At 43.8% G+C, this 19,328-nt stretch overlaps 1 protein-coding gene across 4 annotated transcripts; it reads left to right on the forward strand.

Annotated features, from left to right (window-relative positions):
• Window positions 1–1,451: 1,451 nt before the first annotated feature.
• Window positions 1,452–16,771, forward strand: LOC103180805 (4F2 cell-surface antigen heavy chain). 4 transcript variants are annotated; one of them, XM_042333249.1, is made up of 10 exons: window positions 1,452–1,464; window positions 1,794–2,709; window positions 7,631–7,804; window positions 7,904–8,004; window positions 8,092–8,172; window positions 9,726–9,790; window positions 13,637–13,808; window positions 15,105–15,242; window positions 15,335–15,442; window positions 16,203–16,771. In XM_042333249.1, the coding sequence occupies exons 2-10, from the start codon at window positions 1,833–1,835 to the stop codon at window positions 16,536–16,538; spliced, it is 2,052 nt and encodes a 683-aa protein (XP_042189183.1). In that variant the 5' UTR covers window positions 1,452–1,464; window positions 1,794–1,832; the 3' UTR covers window positions 16,539–16,771. The 4 variants fall into 4 exon arrangements, with proteins under 4 accessions (XP_042189183.1, XP_042189182.1, XP_042189184.1 ...); XM_042333248.1 differs by lacking the exon at window positions 1,452–1,464 and having other exon boundaries at window positions 1,635–2,709; XM_042333250.1 differs by lacking the exons at window positions 1,452–1,464; window positions 7,631–7,804 and having other exon boundaries at window positions 1,635–2,709.
• Window positions 16,772–19,328: the final 2,557 nt, after the last annotated feature.

The raw sequence follows: 19,328 nt of genomic DNA on the forward strand, positions 1-19,328 counted from the left end.
ATAGACCCCAGTTCTCGTGCTCGCGAGGCAGACGCTCCCAACCATTGAGCCGCGGGGACTCCACGGTCGAGCGCTCTGGGCCGTCCACCCTCCCCCCCCCCCCCCTCCCCCCCCGTGAGGAGCGCTGTGTAAATACAAGTTGTTGTTTTAATTTAAATGTGCAGTCCCGCAGCTTGCGATGAGTGTGGAGTGACTGACTGTGTGTGTAGTGACCGTGACTGTGTGTGTAGTGACTGTGACTGTGTGTGTAGTGACCGTGACTGTGTGTGTAGTGACCGTGACTGTGTGTGTAGTGACTGTGAGTGTGTGTGTAGTGACCGTGTGTAGTGACTGTGAGTGTGTGTAGTGACCGTGACTGTGTGTAGTGACTGTGACTCTGTGTGTAGTGACCGTGAGTGTGTGTGTAGTGACCGTGAGTGTGTGTGTAGTGACTGTGAGTGTGTGTGTAGTGACTGTGTGTGTGTATGTAGTGACTGTGTGTGTAGTGACTATGACTGTGTGTGTAGTGACTGTGTGTGTAGTGACTGTGACTGTGTGTGTAGTGACTGTGAGTGTGTGTGTAGTGACCGTGACTGTGTGTGTGTAGTGACCGTGAGTGTGTGTGTAGTGACCGTGAGTGTGTGTGTAGTGACCGTGAGTGTGTGTGTAGTGACCGTGAGTGTGTGTGTAGTGACTGTGACTGTGTTTGTAGTGACTGTGAGTGTGTGTGTAGTGACTGTGAGTGTGTGTGTAGTGACTGTGAGTGTGTGTGCTGTGGGGGCGGGGCTCTGGGCTTGAGGCGTCTTTGAATGTCTGGTCTCGCGCTGTGCCAACGGTCAGTGGGGGTCAGTTGGTGTGCGCGCGCACACCTGTGGCTCGAGCAGGTCGGGGGCGGGGACGATGGAGGAGGAGACGGTGGGACGGAGGGCGATGGCCGGTCAGAGAGTGGGGGGGGAGACGGTGGAGGGGCAGAGAGTGGAAGGGGAGACGGTGGAGGGGCAGAGAGTGGAAGGGGAGACGGTGGAGGGGCAGAGAGTGGAGGGGGAGACGGTGGAGGGGCAGAGAGTGGGGGGAGAGACGGTGGAGGGGCAGAGAGTGGAAGGGGAGACGGTGGAGGGGCAGAGAGTGGGGGGAGAGACGGTGGAGGGACAGAGAGTGGAGGGGCAGAGAGTGGAAGGGGAGAAGGTGGAGGGAAAGTTGATGAAGAAACTGATAGGGAAGAGAAAGTCGGTGGAGGGAAAGACGATGGAGGGGCAGAGAGTGGAAGGGGAGATGGAGGGGCAGAGAGTGGGGGGTGAAACGGTGGAGGGTCAGAGAGTGGAGGGGCAGAGAGTGGGGGTGAGACGGTGGAGGTCAGAGAGTGGAGGGGCAGAGAGTGGGGGTGAGACGGTGGAGGGGCAGAGAGTGGAGGGTCAGAGAGTGGGGGGTGAAACGGTGGAGGGTCAGAGAGTGGAGGGGCAGAGAGTGGGGGGTGAGACGGTGGAGGGGCAGAGAGTGGAGGGTCAGAGAGTGGGGGTGAGACGGTGGAGGGGCAGAGAGTGGGGGGTGAGACGGTGGAGGGGCAGAGAGTGGAGGGGCAGAGAGTGGGGGGTGAGACGGTGGAGGGGCAGAGAGTGGAGGGTCAGAGAGTGGGGGGTGAGACGGTGGAGGGGCAGAGAGTGGGGGGTGAGACGGTGGAGGGGCAGAGAGTGGAAGGGGAGAAGGTAGAGGGAAAGTTGATGAAGAAATTGATAGGGAAGAGAAAGTCGGTGGAGGGAAAGACGATGGAGGGGCAGAGAGTGGAAGGGGAGACGGTGGAGGGAAAGACGATGGAGGGGCAGAGAGTGGAAGGGGAGAAGGTGGAGGGAAAGTTGATGAAGAAACTGATAGGGAAGAGAAAGTCGGTGGAGGGAAAGCCGGTGGAGGGGCAGAGAGTGGGACGACAGAAGGCAAAGAGAAAGTGGATGAAGAGACTGATGGGGAAGAGAAAGTCGGCAAAGGAGAAGGCGATGGAGGGGCAGAGAGTGGGAGGAGAGACGGTAGAGGGGCAGAGAGTGGAAGGGGAGACGGTAGAGGGGCAGAGAGTGGAAGGGGAGACGGTAGAGGGAAAGCCGGTGGAGGGGCAGAGAGTGGGACGACAGAAGGCAAAGAGAAAGTGGATGAAGAGACTGATCGGGAAGAGAAAGTCGGCAAAGGAGAAGGCGATGGAGCGGCAGAGAGTGGGAGGAGAGACGGTAGAGGGAAAGACGATGGAGGGGCAGAGAGTGGAGGGACAGAAGGCAAAGGGAAAGACGGTGAGGAGTCAGAGAGAGGAGGGGGGGAAGGCAGAAGGGGAGACGACGGGCGGAGAGTCGGTCAAGGGGAGGACGAAGGGGGGGGAGAGAAAAACCGGCGACGCCGCGTCCCCGGAGACCAAACCCGAGACGGAGGCGGAATCCTTGGAGGCGAAGGCCAAGCCCGAGGACCGGTGGCACTCGGCCCAGAGCCTCAACGCCTCGTTGGGCTCCACCCTGTCGCGGGTGGAGTTGATGGTGGCGAGCGGCAGCGACTGGGTGTGGGCCCGGCGGCTCATGGCCTCGCTCTTCTGGCTCAGTTGGATATCGCTGGTGTCGGGCGCTCTGCTGGTGATCGTCCGCAGCCCCGAATGCAACCCCCCGCCCAGGCTCCACTGGTGGTACGACGGGCCCATGTATCAGATCACTCCCCGCTCCTTCCAGGACTCAGACGGCGATGGAAACGGTGACCTCTCCGGTAATATTTTTTTAAATTTAATTTTAGAAAAAAAAATCTTAGTTTCCCATAACGTCCCCCGTCCCCCTCGTAATTCAAGTGGACGCAAAAAGTGTCGGTCGCTCTTCACTGCCAACCCACCCCCCCCCCCCCCCACCTTGGGGTTGTTTTAGATCACCTGGAATTGTTGCTATCATAGCCAATAGTCACGATCAGTAATAATAGTACTAACGACCCAAGCATTCGGAGATGTTGACCCAACATTGCACGGCAAATTGTGAACTTTGCGGAAAAATTGCGGGTGGGGTTGGGGTTGGGGGGGGGTGGGGGGGTGATGGTTGGTGCGATCGAGGTACATTTGACCGCTCACTTACATTTTTTTTTCACTTTGCTGCGAAAAAACTAAACATGACACATGTTAAGGTTGTTGCACAAACACAAGTTAATTGCTTCTTCAACACAAACTGGGTGGGTTGGTTTTTTTTTAGGAAATGGGTGGTTGGGGGTGTGCGCACCAGCGAGGCCACGGGAGCTCTCGGGGTCCAGCACCGCACAGACACACAGAGTAAAGGGAGACACAGACATCACAAACAGACACACACACAGACACACAGACACTCGCAAGTTTATATAGAGACACACACACAGTCATACACACTCTCACACAAACACAGACAGACACACACAATCATACACACTCTCACACAGACACACAAACACAGACAGACACACACAGACAGACACACACAATCATACACACTCTCACACAAACACACACAGACACACACAATCATACACACTCTCACACAGACACACACACACACACAATCATACACACTCTCACACAAACACAGACACACTCTCACACAGAAACACAGACAGACACACACAATCATTACACACTCTCACACAAACACACACAATCATACACACTCTCTCACACACACACACACACACAGACAGACACACACAGATAATCATACACACTCGCACACACACACAGACAGACAATCATACACACTCTCACACACAGACAAATCACACCAACGGACCTCCGAGTGAAGCCCATTTGCCGCTTGCGCCGCACCCCGCATGCGCGCCCAGAACCCCGCCTACAGTGACGTCAGGTAAACAGCCGGGTGGGCCTCAGGGCGGGTTAGTAGCGGATGGGGCTATTTGTGGCGGATTCCGCGGGAGGAATACTGTCGCAATTTTCTATTGGCCCAACTTATCGCTGATGTCTGGAAGGTCTTTGATAAGATTTACTGTGAACTGTACTGCCCCATTCCGCTTACCAGTGGTTGGCACTCGCGCCTTCGAGTCAGAAGGTTGTGAGGTCCATCCCCATGTCGGGACTCGGATTCACATAGTCTGAGATGACATTCCAATTCAGCGCTGGGGATGTTTAGCACTTTCAGAGGTGCCATCCTTCAGATGAGCCATTAAAAACAGGTCTCAGCTAACTGTTCAGGTGGATGTTAAAGATGTTAAAGATCCATGGCACTATTCGAAAAGAAGGGATTTCTGACCCAACAACCTCCTCCCCTAATAAAATTGGTCATTCACTCCATGGATCTTTGGAACATTGCTGTGTGTAAACTGGTGCCATGTTTCACCCATACAGTCAATCCACTTTACAGTATATCCTGTGAAGCACTTTGAGACATTTTGATTATGTCAAAGGGAATATACCAAATGCAAGGATTGTTATTAATAGCTAGGACTTTGGGTGAAACTTACTTTTCTTTTTAAATCATGCCATGTTCTCCTAGTTTATATTCTCCTCATAAAAATTACCCCATATTTAGATTAACATTGATAAGTGATGGTACAGATCATCAGATTATTATTATTTATCTCCCACATATGTCTACGGGCATTCACTTATTTTCTGTTATCTTGTTGGTTGGCTAAGCTTTTAGACACCCTTTGCTTTCTCAAACTCCCCGAAATTCCATTTGCTTCCCTTCTCTCACTGCCTTCAACACCTTTTCTTTTAACAGTCTTTGGTCAATTCTCCTTCCTCTCCTTGTGGCTGAAGCACTTCAAAACGNTTTTTTCTATGTGAAAGACAGTATATAAGTCTAAGTTGTTTTTTGCTAATAAATCAAATCTAGATCCAGCCAAATAAAAGCCGTTATTGGTGGATTTGATTTATGTGTAATGTTTTCAACTGCAGAGGAACCTTATTATAAACCTAAGTCAACCTTCAACCTTCACAGTTCTATCCTTGAATAGTTCAAATCATTTCTCTCACACCGCCTCCACTTCATCTCCACAAACGGTTTCTCCTCTAGCCCCTGCACCGTCTCGTGCAAAATTCCTCAAGACTTTGTCCTTGGTCCCCTACACTTTAACATCTACATGCTCTCTCTTGATGACAGCATCCGCAGACATGGGGTCACCTTCCACATGTTTGCGGATGGCACTCAACTGTACCTCTCTGCCTCCACCCTGGACTCCAGGACCGCTGCTGTTCTGACAGAATATCTGTCAGACATCAAGTCCTGGGTGAGACCTAACTTTCTTCAGATGAACATCAACAAGACTGAGATTCCTCCTGATTAGCTCCCGTGCCATGACCCGCTCTGCCTTCCCCCATCTCCTCAAAATTGCCTGGCTCCGCCACTGTCTCACACCGCAGTCCACCGAGACCCTCGCACACATATTCATAACATCCAGGCTTGACTGTGCAAACTCCTTGCTTGTCAGCCTTCCCAACTCCTCCCTCCGTAGGCTTCAGATCATCCAGAACTCTGCAGCTCATGTCCTCTCCCACACCAGGCTCCTTGATCCTATCACCCCCATCCTCGCCAGACTCCACTGGCTTCCCATCACTGAGGATACAGTTCAAGGTAATAATTCTTCAAAAAATAATAATAATTTGGTCACTCAATCCATGACTGTGGGACGTTGCTATGTGCAATTGGTTGCCATGTTTTACCTGCAAAATATACAGTCAATCTACTTTACAATATATGCTGTGAAGCACTTTGAAACATCTCAACGAAGTGATAATGTGTTATATCAAATGCAAGCATTATTATAACGCAGTCAAATGAGTTCAGTCTCTTTAAGATCATGTTCTAAGGAAGGAGTGCAAAAATGACTGACTTCCAAGTTGTCATTTCACTGCTCATGCAGTTTTGAGAAGAAAGACTTGATGTCAGCAGTGCTTCTTGTGCATTGTGGTCAAAAAGTAATAACCGAGTTGATGGTCTGGAATTTTTTTTAGCATGGGAGGTTGGCCAGAAGGTTGTTAGCAATCCACAATGTCATGCACTATAAGTGAGGAAGTACTGAATTGTACAGATTTGTAACCCTTTTACACAGTGCATTATTAATTGCAGTAGAGAAAATGACCACACACAAATGAGTGGCTGCTTGGGAGAAATCTTGCACCTTGCAACACTGCAACATCAACATGGATTCAGAATTTCCTGAAGGAAAGGGAGAATGTTAACCTGGATGGCCCGGTGGTCTGTACTGGTTCACATCTAGATTCATGGATTCTGTGTAAATTTAAATTTACAGATGATACCAAGTTGGGAGGAACCGTGGAATTAAGAGGCAGGAAAGATCTTATAAAGAGATCTTGATAGGATATGCACATGGGCTGATAATTGGCAAACAAGGTGAGGAAATAATGGTGGAATGGAGAACAGAGACCTGGGAATGTGTTGATGCAAAAAGAGTTTGAGGCTGAAGTGTCAACCAGCACAGAGAGCAAATTGTGAGGAAATGAGATAGGCAAGGTGTTTGTAGAAAACTGTTGGATGGAACTACAGCTACAACTATTTTTAAAATATTGATTTACTATACATTGAATGGATTGCTGAAGAATGTCTGGTGCTCTGGGCTTTGTACTTTAAATCCACCCTTTCTTACAAAAATGTCACCTTCGGCCTCTAATGCCAATGCCCTGCTTGTCGACCTTCCCAACTCTTCCCTCCACAAGCTGCAGATCATCCAGAACTCTGCAGCTCGTGTCGTCTCCCGCACCAGGCTCCATGACCCCATCACACTCACCCTTACCCGGCTCCATTGGCTATCCATCCCTCATAGGATTGAGTTCAAAATTCTTGTCCATCTTCAAGGCTCTCCATGCCCTTGGCCCCTTCTACCTCTGTCCTGTTAAACCCCTTATCAACCTGTCCACTCCCTTCACTCAGCAGGCTCTGGCCTGCTCCATGTCCCCCGCCTGGCCTGCTTCACCATCGGCAGTCGGACCTTCAGCCTCTCATGCCTCCACCCTCTGGAACTCCATCCAACATTCCCTTCATCTCGCTCCCTCCCTTGCCTCCTTCAAGCCACGCCTTAAGAGCCTCCTCTTCAACCGTGCCTTTGACCACCCTCCTACCCGCTCTGCCCTCCACCCCTCTTGATCCGCCCCCCCAGCTCGGGTTCTAATCCCTGACTGTTCAGCACCTCCCATCGTGAAAGTCGCTTTACAAATGTCATTTTGTATTGTATTAAATATGATCAATGTTGGGATGTCAGTGCTTCTAGTGCAGGCACGTACAGTCATAGCAGAGATAAATCACCAGACATTCTTAACATGGTTTTCTTGAAGTATTATGCCCTGTGAATCTAGTCTAGGGGGAACACCCAACTTGGGGCACTCCACTGCATGAATAAGATTTCGAGAATCTTACTCCATATTTTAAGACCCAATCCTCAGGAAGAGATTTTATTATTCATCCTGATATTGAAGTCTTCGAAAGAGAATGTTGTTCATGGTAAGTACAGTACATTTAATTGAAATTCCTGGGAATACAACTGACCCTCAGGAAAACTTTTAATGCGAAAATCACTTGAGCTATGAGAACACTTTGTACTTGCTTGTCTCAAGATCTTTTGACTAGTTTTTATTCATTTATATTTTCATCTGTATTCTGTCGTTTATGATGAATTATTCCATAATTCTGTGTTTTTAATACAGGAATAAAGCACCAATTGCACCATATTAAAATGTTGCATATGAGAGCTATTATTATTGGACCCATTCATCAGTACAAACCTGATGATAGAAATAAAACTAACTTGAAGTCGATTGATATGATCTATGGTAATATACAGAACTTCAGATATTTGATAAAATCAGCCAACACTCGAGGTATTATTTTCTTTCTGTTATGTTGATTAGAGTGCTATATTTCTTTAAACGTACTTTTGACATGATTAATTTTTCTTTATTACTTTTTTTGTATAATAGGTCTCAAGGTCCTTATTGACCTCACCCCAAATCCTCTAGGAACTAAACTGAACAAATGGTTTAACACTACGTTTGATTTTGAAGAGCAAAATAAAATATTGGTAAAAAGTTCACTTTTTGAATGTTTTCTGAAATAAACATTTTATTATCAAAAACTTGCATCCAAATAACTTTCAGAATTTCTACAGGCAGACTTTCAGTTCTGGCTCAGAACTGGTGTGGATGGAATCTTTATCAGTCTATCTACAGATGACATTGAAACAAGTATGGTAAGAATGTATTCTATGGAAATTAAAAGAGTGACCATCCAAGTAATGTCTCTCCTCCTTGGGGGAAGGAAGTAGGGTTTCCTGGAGCTCAGCGGGTTCCTAAATTGATGTCCTTGGCAATGGAATGTCAGAATTGAGTCAGGCCTTTGTGGTGGTTGGTAGTTTACACTGGAGAAGACATTTAAGTGGGGACCTAATAAAGTTGTTTAAAATTATAAAAGGGGTTGAAAAAGTAAGCATAAGTAGACTGTTCTCACTGGGGAGTAGAAAGCCAGGGGACACAAGTATAAGATAGGGACAAGGATATCTAAAAGAGAATTTAGGAGCTCACTGCCTGAAGCGACAACTGAAGAAGTTGGTACATAGATGCTTTTAAGAGGACATTTGATATATACATGAGGAAGAAGGAAATAGAAGAGTATGGTGGGGAGGTTGGTGTAAAGACTGGATGGAGATTTGTGGAGTATGAAAACTGGTTGGCCTGTTTCCGTCATGTGCAATCTATGTAAATCGATGTTGTGTCTGGTGTCTGAGCCAGACAGGTGTGCAGTACTCCAGGGCACTGCTGATGTCAAACCAGACAGCCTGACTCATCAGCAAGACTTGGACGGACAGACTGAGCGTAGGGATTCTCCCCACTTGACTCCTGTTAACCCTGCAAACCAAAGCCCCAATGGGTAGGATGGTCCTAGTTGAATAAGTGGCGTGAAACTTGCCGGACTGCTCTGAATGGCAAGTTTTAGCTGGTTAGCCTCCAGCAATGCATGAAAGCACTGCTGGAGTCAAACCAGCTAACCTCCGGTCCCCAAATCAAGGCTTTTTCCAACGTGCACCTAATACTCTGTAGATGCATTCCTCCTGGGAGAGAGTTTGTATTCCTTTTTTGTCACAGAAGTTTTCTTATGTACATTTCAGACACACATTGAGTGCTGTTTCCACCAGTTGCAGGTGGAATGATCAGGTAAAGTCTTCCAGCAGCTGTTGTCCCAAGCCTGTAATTTCCTCCTCATGTATAGGTGGCATTCATATGTGGAGCTCTATCTGGTTTAGATATTCTTAAGTATAGTGATGGGCTGGGCCAATAGAAATGTGCGGCCGTAATATTTCCGCAGAACCCGCCACAATCACCCTCCAACCCGATAAACACCCCCCTCCCCCGACAACCCTCCCCCCGACAAACATGGTGGCAGCCCAAGAGGCAGGAGATGGTGACTTCCTGGAACTCCCCAGTCAGGACTAATCACCCCCCAGTGGGACCCAAGTTTTTTAAAGAAAACATCAGTAATTTTTTTTGCAGCAATCTAATATGTCTTATTTCTTCATGTTTAGTTTTTAATTAATAAAGTGAAAAAATGTAGATTGGCAATAACACCAATCAACCAGCGGCAATTCTAAGCAAGCCTTGAAAAATTTCTCCGCAGTTTTCTATTGGCCCAGGTGATGGATGTGTCAAGACACCCAAGTGATTATTAAAAAAAAGGAAGTGTTGAGAAAGTCTCAAGCTACAGTGTATATTGTATTAATTAGAATAATAACCTCTGTTTGGCTTTTAGTTGCTAAGTAGTCTAAAACGATGGAAGGATATAGGCAACGAATACAGTACAACTCGTAAACCAAGGTATATCTAGCACTAAGTATGTTTTGTTAGTGATTGTTAAATATAACATTTATTGCTATTTGTTTTCCATTTGTAGAATTCTGTATATTATGATTGCAATTTCTTCCCTTTAATTTCAGTAAGGTATATATTTTAAAAAATTCAGCAAATAACTTGTTTAAATAAAGAAGAATGCATTGATAAATTCTAGTTATCTTAATGTTTTGTATTGAGGTTGTTATTGCAGTAGAATTTTTCAAATGATTTGTAGTTTATTTTACAAGCAAAGTGGAAATTTTCATAGCTTAATTTTGAACATTCTAATTTTCAGTGAATGTTCAGCTTTTAAAAGAATCTCCTCTAAATGTATGCAGTATGGTATTTACACTCATCCAGGCATTCATCACATCTAGGCTTGCATACGTCAACTCCCTACTTGTCCGCCTTTTCAATTCTTCCCTCCACAAACTGCAGATCATCCAGAACTCTGCAGCTCGTGTCTTCTTCCGCACCAGACTCCGTGACCCTACGCCCTCGCCCGACTCCACTGGCTATCCCCCAGAGGATAGAGTTCAAAATCGTTGTCCTCGCCTTGAAAAACCTCCATGGTCTTGCTCCTTCCTGCCTCTGTGACCTGCTAACCCCATATCCCTCCGCTCAGCAAGCTGCGGGCTGCTCCACATCCCCCGCCCCGCCTCACCATCGGCGGTTGGGCCTTCAACCGCTCATGCCCCCACCATCTGGAACTCCATCTAACATTGCCTTCATCTCGCTCCCTCCCTTGCCTCCTTCAAGGCACGCCTCAAGACCCTCCTCTTCAACCGTGCCTTTGACCACCCTCCTACCCGCTCTGCCTTCCACCTCTCTTGATCCGCCCCGCAGCTCGGGTTCTAATCCCTGACTGTTCAGCACTTCCCATCGTGAAAGTCGCTTTACAAATGTCATTTTGTATTGTATTAAATATGATCAATGTTGGGATGTCAGTGCTTCTAGTGCAGGCACGTACAGTCATAGCAGAGATAAATCACCAGATAATCCTTAACCGCACCTTCACCACCCTCCCTGCCCTCCATCCTCTCTGATCCCAAACCCCTGCTCGGGTCCAAATCCCTGACTGTCCAGGGCCTTGGGTCGTCCTCCTGACATGAAAAGTACTGTGCAAATGTAATATAGTATTACTTGTTGTTACCTGATATTTCTTACCTCTGTCTGTCTGCCTTTCCATATACAATATATCAAATTATACATATGGGGGAATCTGAAATATAGTATTTATGTTTTGTGGAGCTTGGACATATTGGAAACAAATTCTATCCTGGAAATCCAGAAACACCCAAAAAGAACTCCCCAAGTTTTCAACCAATCCTAACCGTATCTAAGTGCCATAGATAGTAATTTTTACATTTCACTCTGAACATGATGAAGTAAGCCCATACACACAAAATTAAACTTTCAAGTTAATTTCCTGGTGAAGGTTCAATATGGAATATGGGATAAATATGGAAACTCTTTCCATTGGTGGGTGGGTCGGTAACACGAGGACACCGATTTAAAATAGTTGGTGAAGAAACAGGAAGTGAAGAGAATTTTTTTCACGCAGCGAGTTGTTTGGATCTGGAATGCATTGCTGGAAGCGTGGCAGAAACTGATTCAATAACAATTTTTAAAAGAGAAGTAGATAATTATTTGGGGAGGACAAGTTTGCAGGGCTATGGGGAGAGTGCGGGGGAGTGAGATTGATTTGGATAGCTCTTTTCAAAGAACTGGCACAGACACGATGGGGCCAATGGCCTCCTTCTGTGCTGCGTAACTCTCTGATTCTATACTTGAGCAGGTTAGACCATTATCAACATGATAATAATACTTGCATTTGATATAGTGTCTTATCACGTTTTCGAGATGTCTCAAAGTGCTTCACAGAGTACACTGTAAAGTGAATTGACTGTATTTTGTGAGTAAAACGGAGCAGTCAGTTTGTAGGACAGCAGTGTCCTACAAACATTCTTGCCTCGCAAGCGAGAGGCCTAGGTTTGATTCCCGGGTGGGGCAAAATCTTAGACAAGTTTCCTTACTCCACACGCCTCTGTTTACCTAGCAGTAAGTAGGAACCCGGTTGTTAGTTGATTGGCGGATCGCTTTCCACAAAAAGCATTTCGCCCACAAACTATAGGCAATTCACTTTACAGTGTATTCTGTGAAGTGCTTTGAGACGTCTCAACAATGTGATAAAGCGCTATATCAACTGCAGGGATTATTATATTTAATACTCATGGATTCAGTGACCATTTTTTTTAACGGATTATTATTCCTGGAAAAGCGGTCACACTTGGGTGTGATGTCCTTTTCAGTTGAGTGCCTGCGTTCATTGCCAAGGCTCATAGGCTCACACATGAAGAACGTCCACTTGGGTGGGGTACCACAGGACTACAGCAGCTACTACAAATGAAGGTGCCAGTGTGGAGAAAAATTAGACCCACCAAAACATTTTTAACAAAGATTGAATGTAAAATAGATAATGGAGAGTGGGAGAATGAGTGTAGACAGAAGTTGTAGACATCTCAAGACTCTCCTCTTCGCCCGTGCCTTCAATCACCATCCTTGCCCCCCTGCCCTCCACCCTCCCCGATCCCGACCCCCAGCTCCGAAACACTGACTGTCCAGTGCCTAGGGACGTCCTCCCAACATGGAAGGCGCTGTACAAAATGTAATTTTGTTGTTGTTTTAGAGTGGATAATAGAATGTGCAAATGTTATGGGAGAGGAGCAAGACAGTAAATGAGAAAGTGAATGAATAAGAAAAAAAACTAAAGTATGAGTGTGTGAAAGGATGGAGGGAAAGTGAATCAGACTATGAAAGGTAAAAAAGAGGCATAAGAAAAGAGTAGCTCACTGGGGGGGGGGGGGGGGGGAGGATTTAAGTTTGTGTCAACTCACTTCCCTCCCTTTGTGCCCCACACTTTCTATAAATCACTTTTAACACGTTCTGTGAAAGATGGTGTATAAATCAAAGTTGATAGATGGGAAAGAACATGAATGTGACAGGTGGTATTTGAAAGACGGGAGAAGGACTTGCAGAGAAAGCTAGGCAATAGGGCGACAAAGTGGCACACAGAATAAACTGCAGCAAGACAGGATGGGGAAGCGAGAAACAGACAGAAATAAGTGAGAGAAAAACAATACATAAACTCATTCACACTTGCATTCACCACAAAAGATCTTTGTTTCTTGGACCTTTGCTTCAGCACCTTAAGCACCTCCCTACTGCCCATTCTGATATGTACCACTTCACTAGGTACATTTTAAAACTGAAACTTAGATGGAAGTCAAGGTTCATAATACTGAATCATTAAACTCGCCTTGTATTGTGGAGTCCTGGAGTTCAGTGGTTAGAGCACTCGCCTCACAAGTGAGAGACCTGGGTTTGATTCCTGTTAGGGCGAAATGTTGGTCAAGTTTCCTTACTCCACACGCCTCTATTTACCTAGCAATAAGTAGGAAGCCAGTTATTAGTTGATTGGATTGCTTTTCCGGGGGTAATAATTCCTTCAAAAAAAGTAATAAATCGGTCACTTCAAACCACTACCGTTTGTGGGACGCTGCTGTGTGCAATTGGCTGCCTTGTTTTGCCCACAAACTACAGTCAATTCACTTTACAGTATGTTCTATGAAGCGCTTTTGAGACGTCTTGACATGATAAGGCACTATATTAAATGCAAGGATTATTATTATTATCTTAAGTAGATCAGGTTCAGTTATATTTTAAAATCACAGTACTATAAAGGAACACTATAAATGACAGGATTGAGCAATATTCTTAAATTGATTTGGAGGATGATCTGCATTACAAATAAAATGTGTTTTCTTGCAGGGTAGTTGTTGTTTGTCTTGAGGGAAGCCAACGTACCACCATGCTTGAGAATTTTCCTGGGGAAATTATGTTTGTTTACTCCATAAATCTTCTAAGAGTCACGAGCAGTGCTTTTACGGCAGTGATGAATCAGGCATTTTCTCACGGAGAAAATGAACTGATTGGCCTACTGGTAAGAATTGCTTATTGGAGCAAATTGTCTTTCTAAATGGAGGTTTGCTGACTCCTATTATACAGCACATTGATGATTAGCTAATGTCCGAGAAATCTCAAGATTAAAAGATGCCAGGTATTCAAAAAACATTGTTATAGTCACCATCAAGGCTGCAGGTTAACGATAATGCCTCCAAGTCCCAACAGCACATCTGGGCAATTGTAATCTGTGTTGGCATTGTTAAGCAAGTTGGCTGTGGCTCAGTATATTTATGCTCACACATACCTTCTAGGGTGACAGATATAATGTAGATGCTATCGGTGCTCCAACTTGTGCCTCAGCTCCGCCTTGTATTATTGTCGTGTGATTGGCACCATTACTGATAGTGTACAATCCGGTATTGGTGAGTAGCACAATTATCACAATAATTCACTACTTAAATAATCCTTGCATTTGATAAGGGTGGGGTGAGGGGGTAGGTATTGGACAAAAAGTTAATACCGGGACATTCTGATATGCTAATAAATGATTGTTTTTTTGATGAGATCTGAACACCATTGTGAACAATAATGCCTGCAGTGTCTCGCATAATGTAGCTGGGCTTTCCTGTTGATATTGCTGAGAATTAACAAAATCATATTTTTTTTGTATATTTTAATGAGATTGAAATCTGCAGTTGTGGTGGTGCAAATCGAGTACCAACAACTACTTGCATTTCATAGCGCCCCGAGGCAGGTTAGCATTCCAGAACGCTTGATAGTGGTGGAGCACCACGCTGAGCGGGGGGAGGGGGAGGTGGCCGTAGACACGGTCGAATAGAAGATTTTCGGGCGCGAACTGATGATGAGGATAGAAGGGACAAGGCGATGGGATAGAAGAATTGTGTTCCAGAGTTTTGAGGTATAGTTGCTGAAAGCACGGCCACCAATGGGGGAAGGGAGGCCTCGAGGGACATACAGAAGGCTGGAGCCAGTCAAGCGGAGGCTGGGGTTTGGGGGGTAAGCAGGTCGGCGAGGTAGGGAGGTGCCAGGGCATGAAGGGATTTGAAACCGAGTGTGAGGGGTTGAAGTCGACCTGTTCGGGCAATAGGGAGCCAGTGAAGCCTGGCTAGAACTGGTGTGATGGGGGAGTTTAGTGCGGGTGAGTATGCAGGCAGCGGAGTTTTGGATCAGCTGGATCCTGTACATGTTGGAGATGGGGAGAATTCTCAAAGAGGGCATTGGAGAAGTAAAATCTGGAGTATCCTAACGACTATACATTCCACAGCAGCATATTAAAGTTGTGGGTGATAACATACATAATGTTTTCTTGCAGTTTGGGAATCCATACAAAGGACACATCGTATCTTTAGTCAGTGAGAATTTGGGAAAGCTAATTGCTCTCATTATGTTTACATTGCCTGGAACTCCCATAATTTATTATGGTGATGAGATTGGTCTTGAAGACTATCAGGTAATCACCACCCTACCTACTCTTGTAACATCAGTCATGAATTTTAAATAATTAAGCTGTGATGAATTTTAATGTTCTTTTCTTCATAACAGAAATCACCATCTCCCCTAATGAGGTGGAACAACTCTAAACATGATGGATTCACTGTTGGTTCACCTTGGATTAAACCGGATTTGAAGCTTTGCAGAAATAACACCATGGTACACAGAAGTTTTTTCATTTTATTATTTAAAGCACTGAAGTTAAAATGGAAACATTGGATAAAATGCAGAATATTGTATCAGTACTTTTTACTAATTATTGTGTTTATACATAGTTTAGCTAGGTAACCCTAGCACAGATATGTTAGGCCAAATTTCCTTCTTCTGGCTGTAAACGTTCTATGATTCTGGAGCTGGATGTATCCCTCCAGAGAGAGGGAGCACATTCCATTAAATATCCCTGGAAGTTCCATGTGTAGGCGGAATTCATGGAACTCTGTTTGGTTTGGATACTCTTAATCATGATAATGAGTTTCTGTATTTGTTAGACACCCAGTTGACCCTCCAAAAAAGTTCCATCACTGTAGGATGCTATCCTGCATGAAGGGTGCTCTATAAATGCAAGATGTTGTGGTTGATAAAAATAATTCCTAACACTACTAACCACCTTCATTTTGATAATAAAAAAAAATTGATTAAGTTATTTTTAAAGTGTTTTCATGGGCTTTCACAAGTGGGGGGAAAAAAATCAATTGTGTGGTGAAGTTGTTCTCAGTTGTTTACAAAATCATTTGTAGAATTTACCAAAGTTCTCAGCACATTTTGTACACTAGGGGTCAGACTTACAATAAAATCAAATTATTTCCAAAGTGTAAAATATCTTTATTGGATGCTCATATTGAACTAAATTATTAATCTGTAAACGTGAGTGGTAATTTGACTTTGTATCTAAAAGTTCTCTTTCTTTTCTTATTAACAGCAACAATCCGATGACCCACTATCACTGTTATCATTTTATAAGCAACTTGGATTCTTTAAAAAAGAATTGGAATCCCTGAAATATGGGTCATTCAGAAAAGTGTTAAATGAAACAACCTACTTTGCATACACAAGACAATGGAACGCCCACGGAATTTTAGCTGTACTGAATTTTGGTGACACGATTCATGTAGATTTCACAGCTAGTGGCTTGCCATTGACTTCGTTGTTAATTTTAAGTTCATCACTTGGACTTCAATGCCAGATTGTAAATATGAAGAACTTGGCTATACCATCACTGGAAGCTTATATGCTAAAATATTATGTTTTGGATTAGTTCATAGTGAGCTATTATCTTGTACTTTACTATTTAATATTTTTTCATAATGTACCTGTATGGAGAATATATAGATTTTATATGTTAATAGCAAGGTAATCACTTTTTATGCAATGTATTGTTGCGATACAATGAAAACCACAACTGTCAGCTGACACGATAACTAGGTCTATTCTGGATTCAGTTGTAAAGTTAATTCTATGTGGATTTTGGCATAAATGAGTATGATGACATTTGGAGTATTGTTTTAAGAATATAAGAAAGCAGGAAAATGCCTTCAAGCTTGTTCCTTCCACAGACACAGAAAACCTAACCAATCAAGGACCCAGTGCACCCATCTGATGTAGACCAACCCACGATTCAGGTGCTATTCTCCCGGCATGTATGATTATTTTAAAGCAGCATAAGGATGATCCAATATTGCACTTCATCAGCCTACATTATGAATTAAAGTACTGTGAGGTTTAACCTAAGTATTGGGTGGTATAGGTGGATGTTGAAGATCCCAAGTCACTGTTTTAGAAAAAAAAAGGGAGTTTGGGTATCAGTTTAGCTTAAGTCAGTAGTACTCTCACTTCTGGTTAGAAGGTGAGTTCAAACTCTGCACTACGATTTGAGCTCATACTGTAGGCTGACACTGCAATGCAATATTGGGGGAACTATTGGATTGCTAGAAGTGGCGGCTTTTGGATAAAACCTGAAACAGCGTTCCTCTCTGTCTGTTTAGGTAGATGTAGAGCCATAGAAAGATTCCATGACCCAAATACTGATTAATTTGTCATTGATGTATCGTTCCCTGCTGAGACAAATAGCTGCTGCTTTTGTCAACAAGAACAGTCACAAAACTGTTTACAATTTGCAATTGAACTCATATCATTCATATCTTTGCTGTGCCTCAACAACAACAACTTGCATTTATATATCTCCCTTCACGCGGGGTAGTGTCCCGGAGGGCACGTCTCTTTTGAAAACTTTATTACAAGATGGATTTGTTTTTCTGGGATTTGTAGTATTGTATACAGTACATGAATCTTTTGCTACTAACCTCAGTTCAAGAGATGCAACTAGTTTTCTTCAGCATGATTTAGTTCCTTCAGATGAGATTTCAGTCACCAATGCTGCTGTGAGCTCTTTTGTTACAGTAGTTTGCAGTATTTGTAAACGATTTTTGTAAAATTCAGATCTTAGTTTCTCTTTTAGAAAATTGAGCCTGTCAAGATCTCATAATAATAGTCCTTACATTTGATAGAGCGCCTTATCATGTCTTCGAGACGTCTCAAAGCACTTCAGAGAATATACTGTAAAGTGAATTGACTATATGTTTTGTGGGCGAAAATAATTATGAATGAATGAATGAATAAGGAATTTGGGAAAGATACCAAAAAGCCTCACCCTACTTTGAGATAGCACATAGAATCATTCACACTCACAGGCTAATGCAATCTGTTTATAGTTTTATGCCAAGAACAGTACCCCCAGCAATGTAGCACTCCCTCAGTAATATGCTGGAGTGTCGGTCAGGATGAGGAACACAAACCTTCGGATTAGTTTCAATTGTAGACACAATTTTCTTGTTTCAGAGGAGAGACTGTAATGAACTGAGCCCATAATGATATTCTAATAAGGATTCAAATGTTTTCTTTAAAAAAAGATTTGCACTTTCACAAGGATTCATAGTTTGAATCGTTTCACTTGGTATTCAAGTTTGGACCAGTTTAGTTCCCTGCAGCATCTATATTATAAATGATGACAACTCAACTAGAAAGGCATCCACCCTCCCCAATCCCACCCCTGCTACCCTGCAGGAACGCATAAACACTTCTACTGTGGCTAAGTGCGGGAAGTTTAAATAACAAGAATGATTTCTCGACTCGAATTATAAATTGTTGGGAAATCTTTTCAAATAGAGTGTGCAGATACCTTAAACTAAATGCGAAAGGAACCAGAATACTTACAATCTGATTGCATTCTTAATTACTCTCTGTACACTAATTAACCTTACCATTCACAATATTCCTGTTTTTAATGATATATTTTAATAACTTGTTTTGAATTTAATGGCAATGTCTTTTAAGACATCCACCCATATATGATGTTTCCTGATTCCCACTGTGATTACATGCGTGTGAACGGTGTTACAATAGTATGCATTCATGGCCCATGTGTTAGTGACCTTGGAGTGTAGTTTCGAAGCCTACAGTTGATCTTTAAGCTGGTTTCTTCTGGTCCAATTTGATAAAACTACATACCCAAGTTCAGAGAGTTGAAAGAAAAGATAAAGCTCACTTAGTTCGGATCATAAATGATTTTGTAAGAATGCTGAACCTTTTCAGATGAATTTACATGAAAAGATAACGTAAAAATGCTAGACGAAAAAAGACAAAGGCCCATCTAGTTTGCCTTCCACCTTTTTGGTGGTCGCATGCGCATATGCCCCAAACTACCTGTGTACTATATCCCATAATGTTATCTCCTAAAAGAAAACTATCTAATCCATTTATGATAATAATAATATTATTATCTAACCGGTTTGTTCAGTAAGTGCAATCATGAATCAGACAAATTAGTCGTTCATCTTGTAGACTAGAAATTAGTTAAGCTAAAGCACAACATGCCAGCTTCTCTACTGGAGTTGACTGGCATTTTCTGCTTTAACTTAATTTTTCTCAATTGTTTAACCAGCTCGGTTTTAAATACTATTATACATCCAGCTTCATTAGCTATTTGTTGTAAGTTATTACCACAAGATATGGACTCAGTGTTGCAACATTATGAACTTGTGGTCCAGGT

This window comes from Callorhinchus milii, unplaced genomic scaffold (genome assembly GCF_018977255.1).
Source record: "Callorhinchus milii isolate IMCB2004 unplaced genomic scaffold, IMCB_Cmil_1.0 Scaffold3, whole genome shotgun sequence".
Classification (NCBI taxonomy): domain Eukaryota; kingdom Metazoa; phylum Chordata; class Chondrichthyes; order Chimaeriformes; family Callorhinchidae; genus Callorhinchus; species Callorhinchus milii.

Coding starts and splice junctions, on each gene's coding strand:
- LOC103180805 (XM_042333248.1), top strand. CDS start 1,698: ATGAAGAAATTGATAGGGAAGAGAAAGTCGGTGGAGGGAAAGACGATG. Junction 13,809..15,104: donor ATGAACTGATTGGCCTACTG/GTAAGAATTGCT, acceptor GTTTTCTTGCAG/TTTGGGAATCCATACAAAGG. Junction 15,443..16,202: donor TTTGCAGAAATAACACCATG/GTACACAGAAGT, acceptor TCTTATTAACAG/CAACAATCCGATGACCCACT.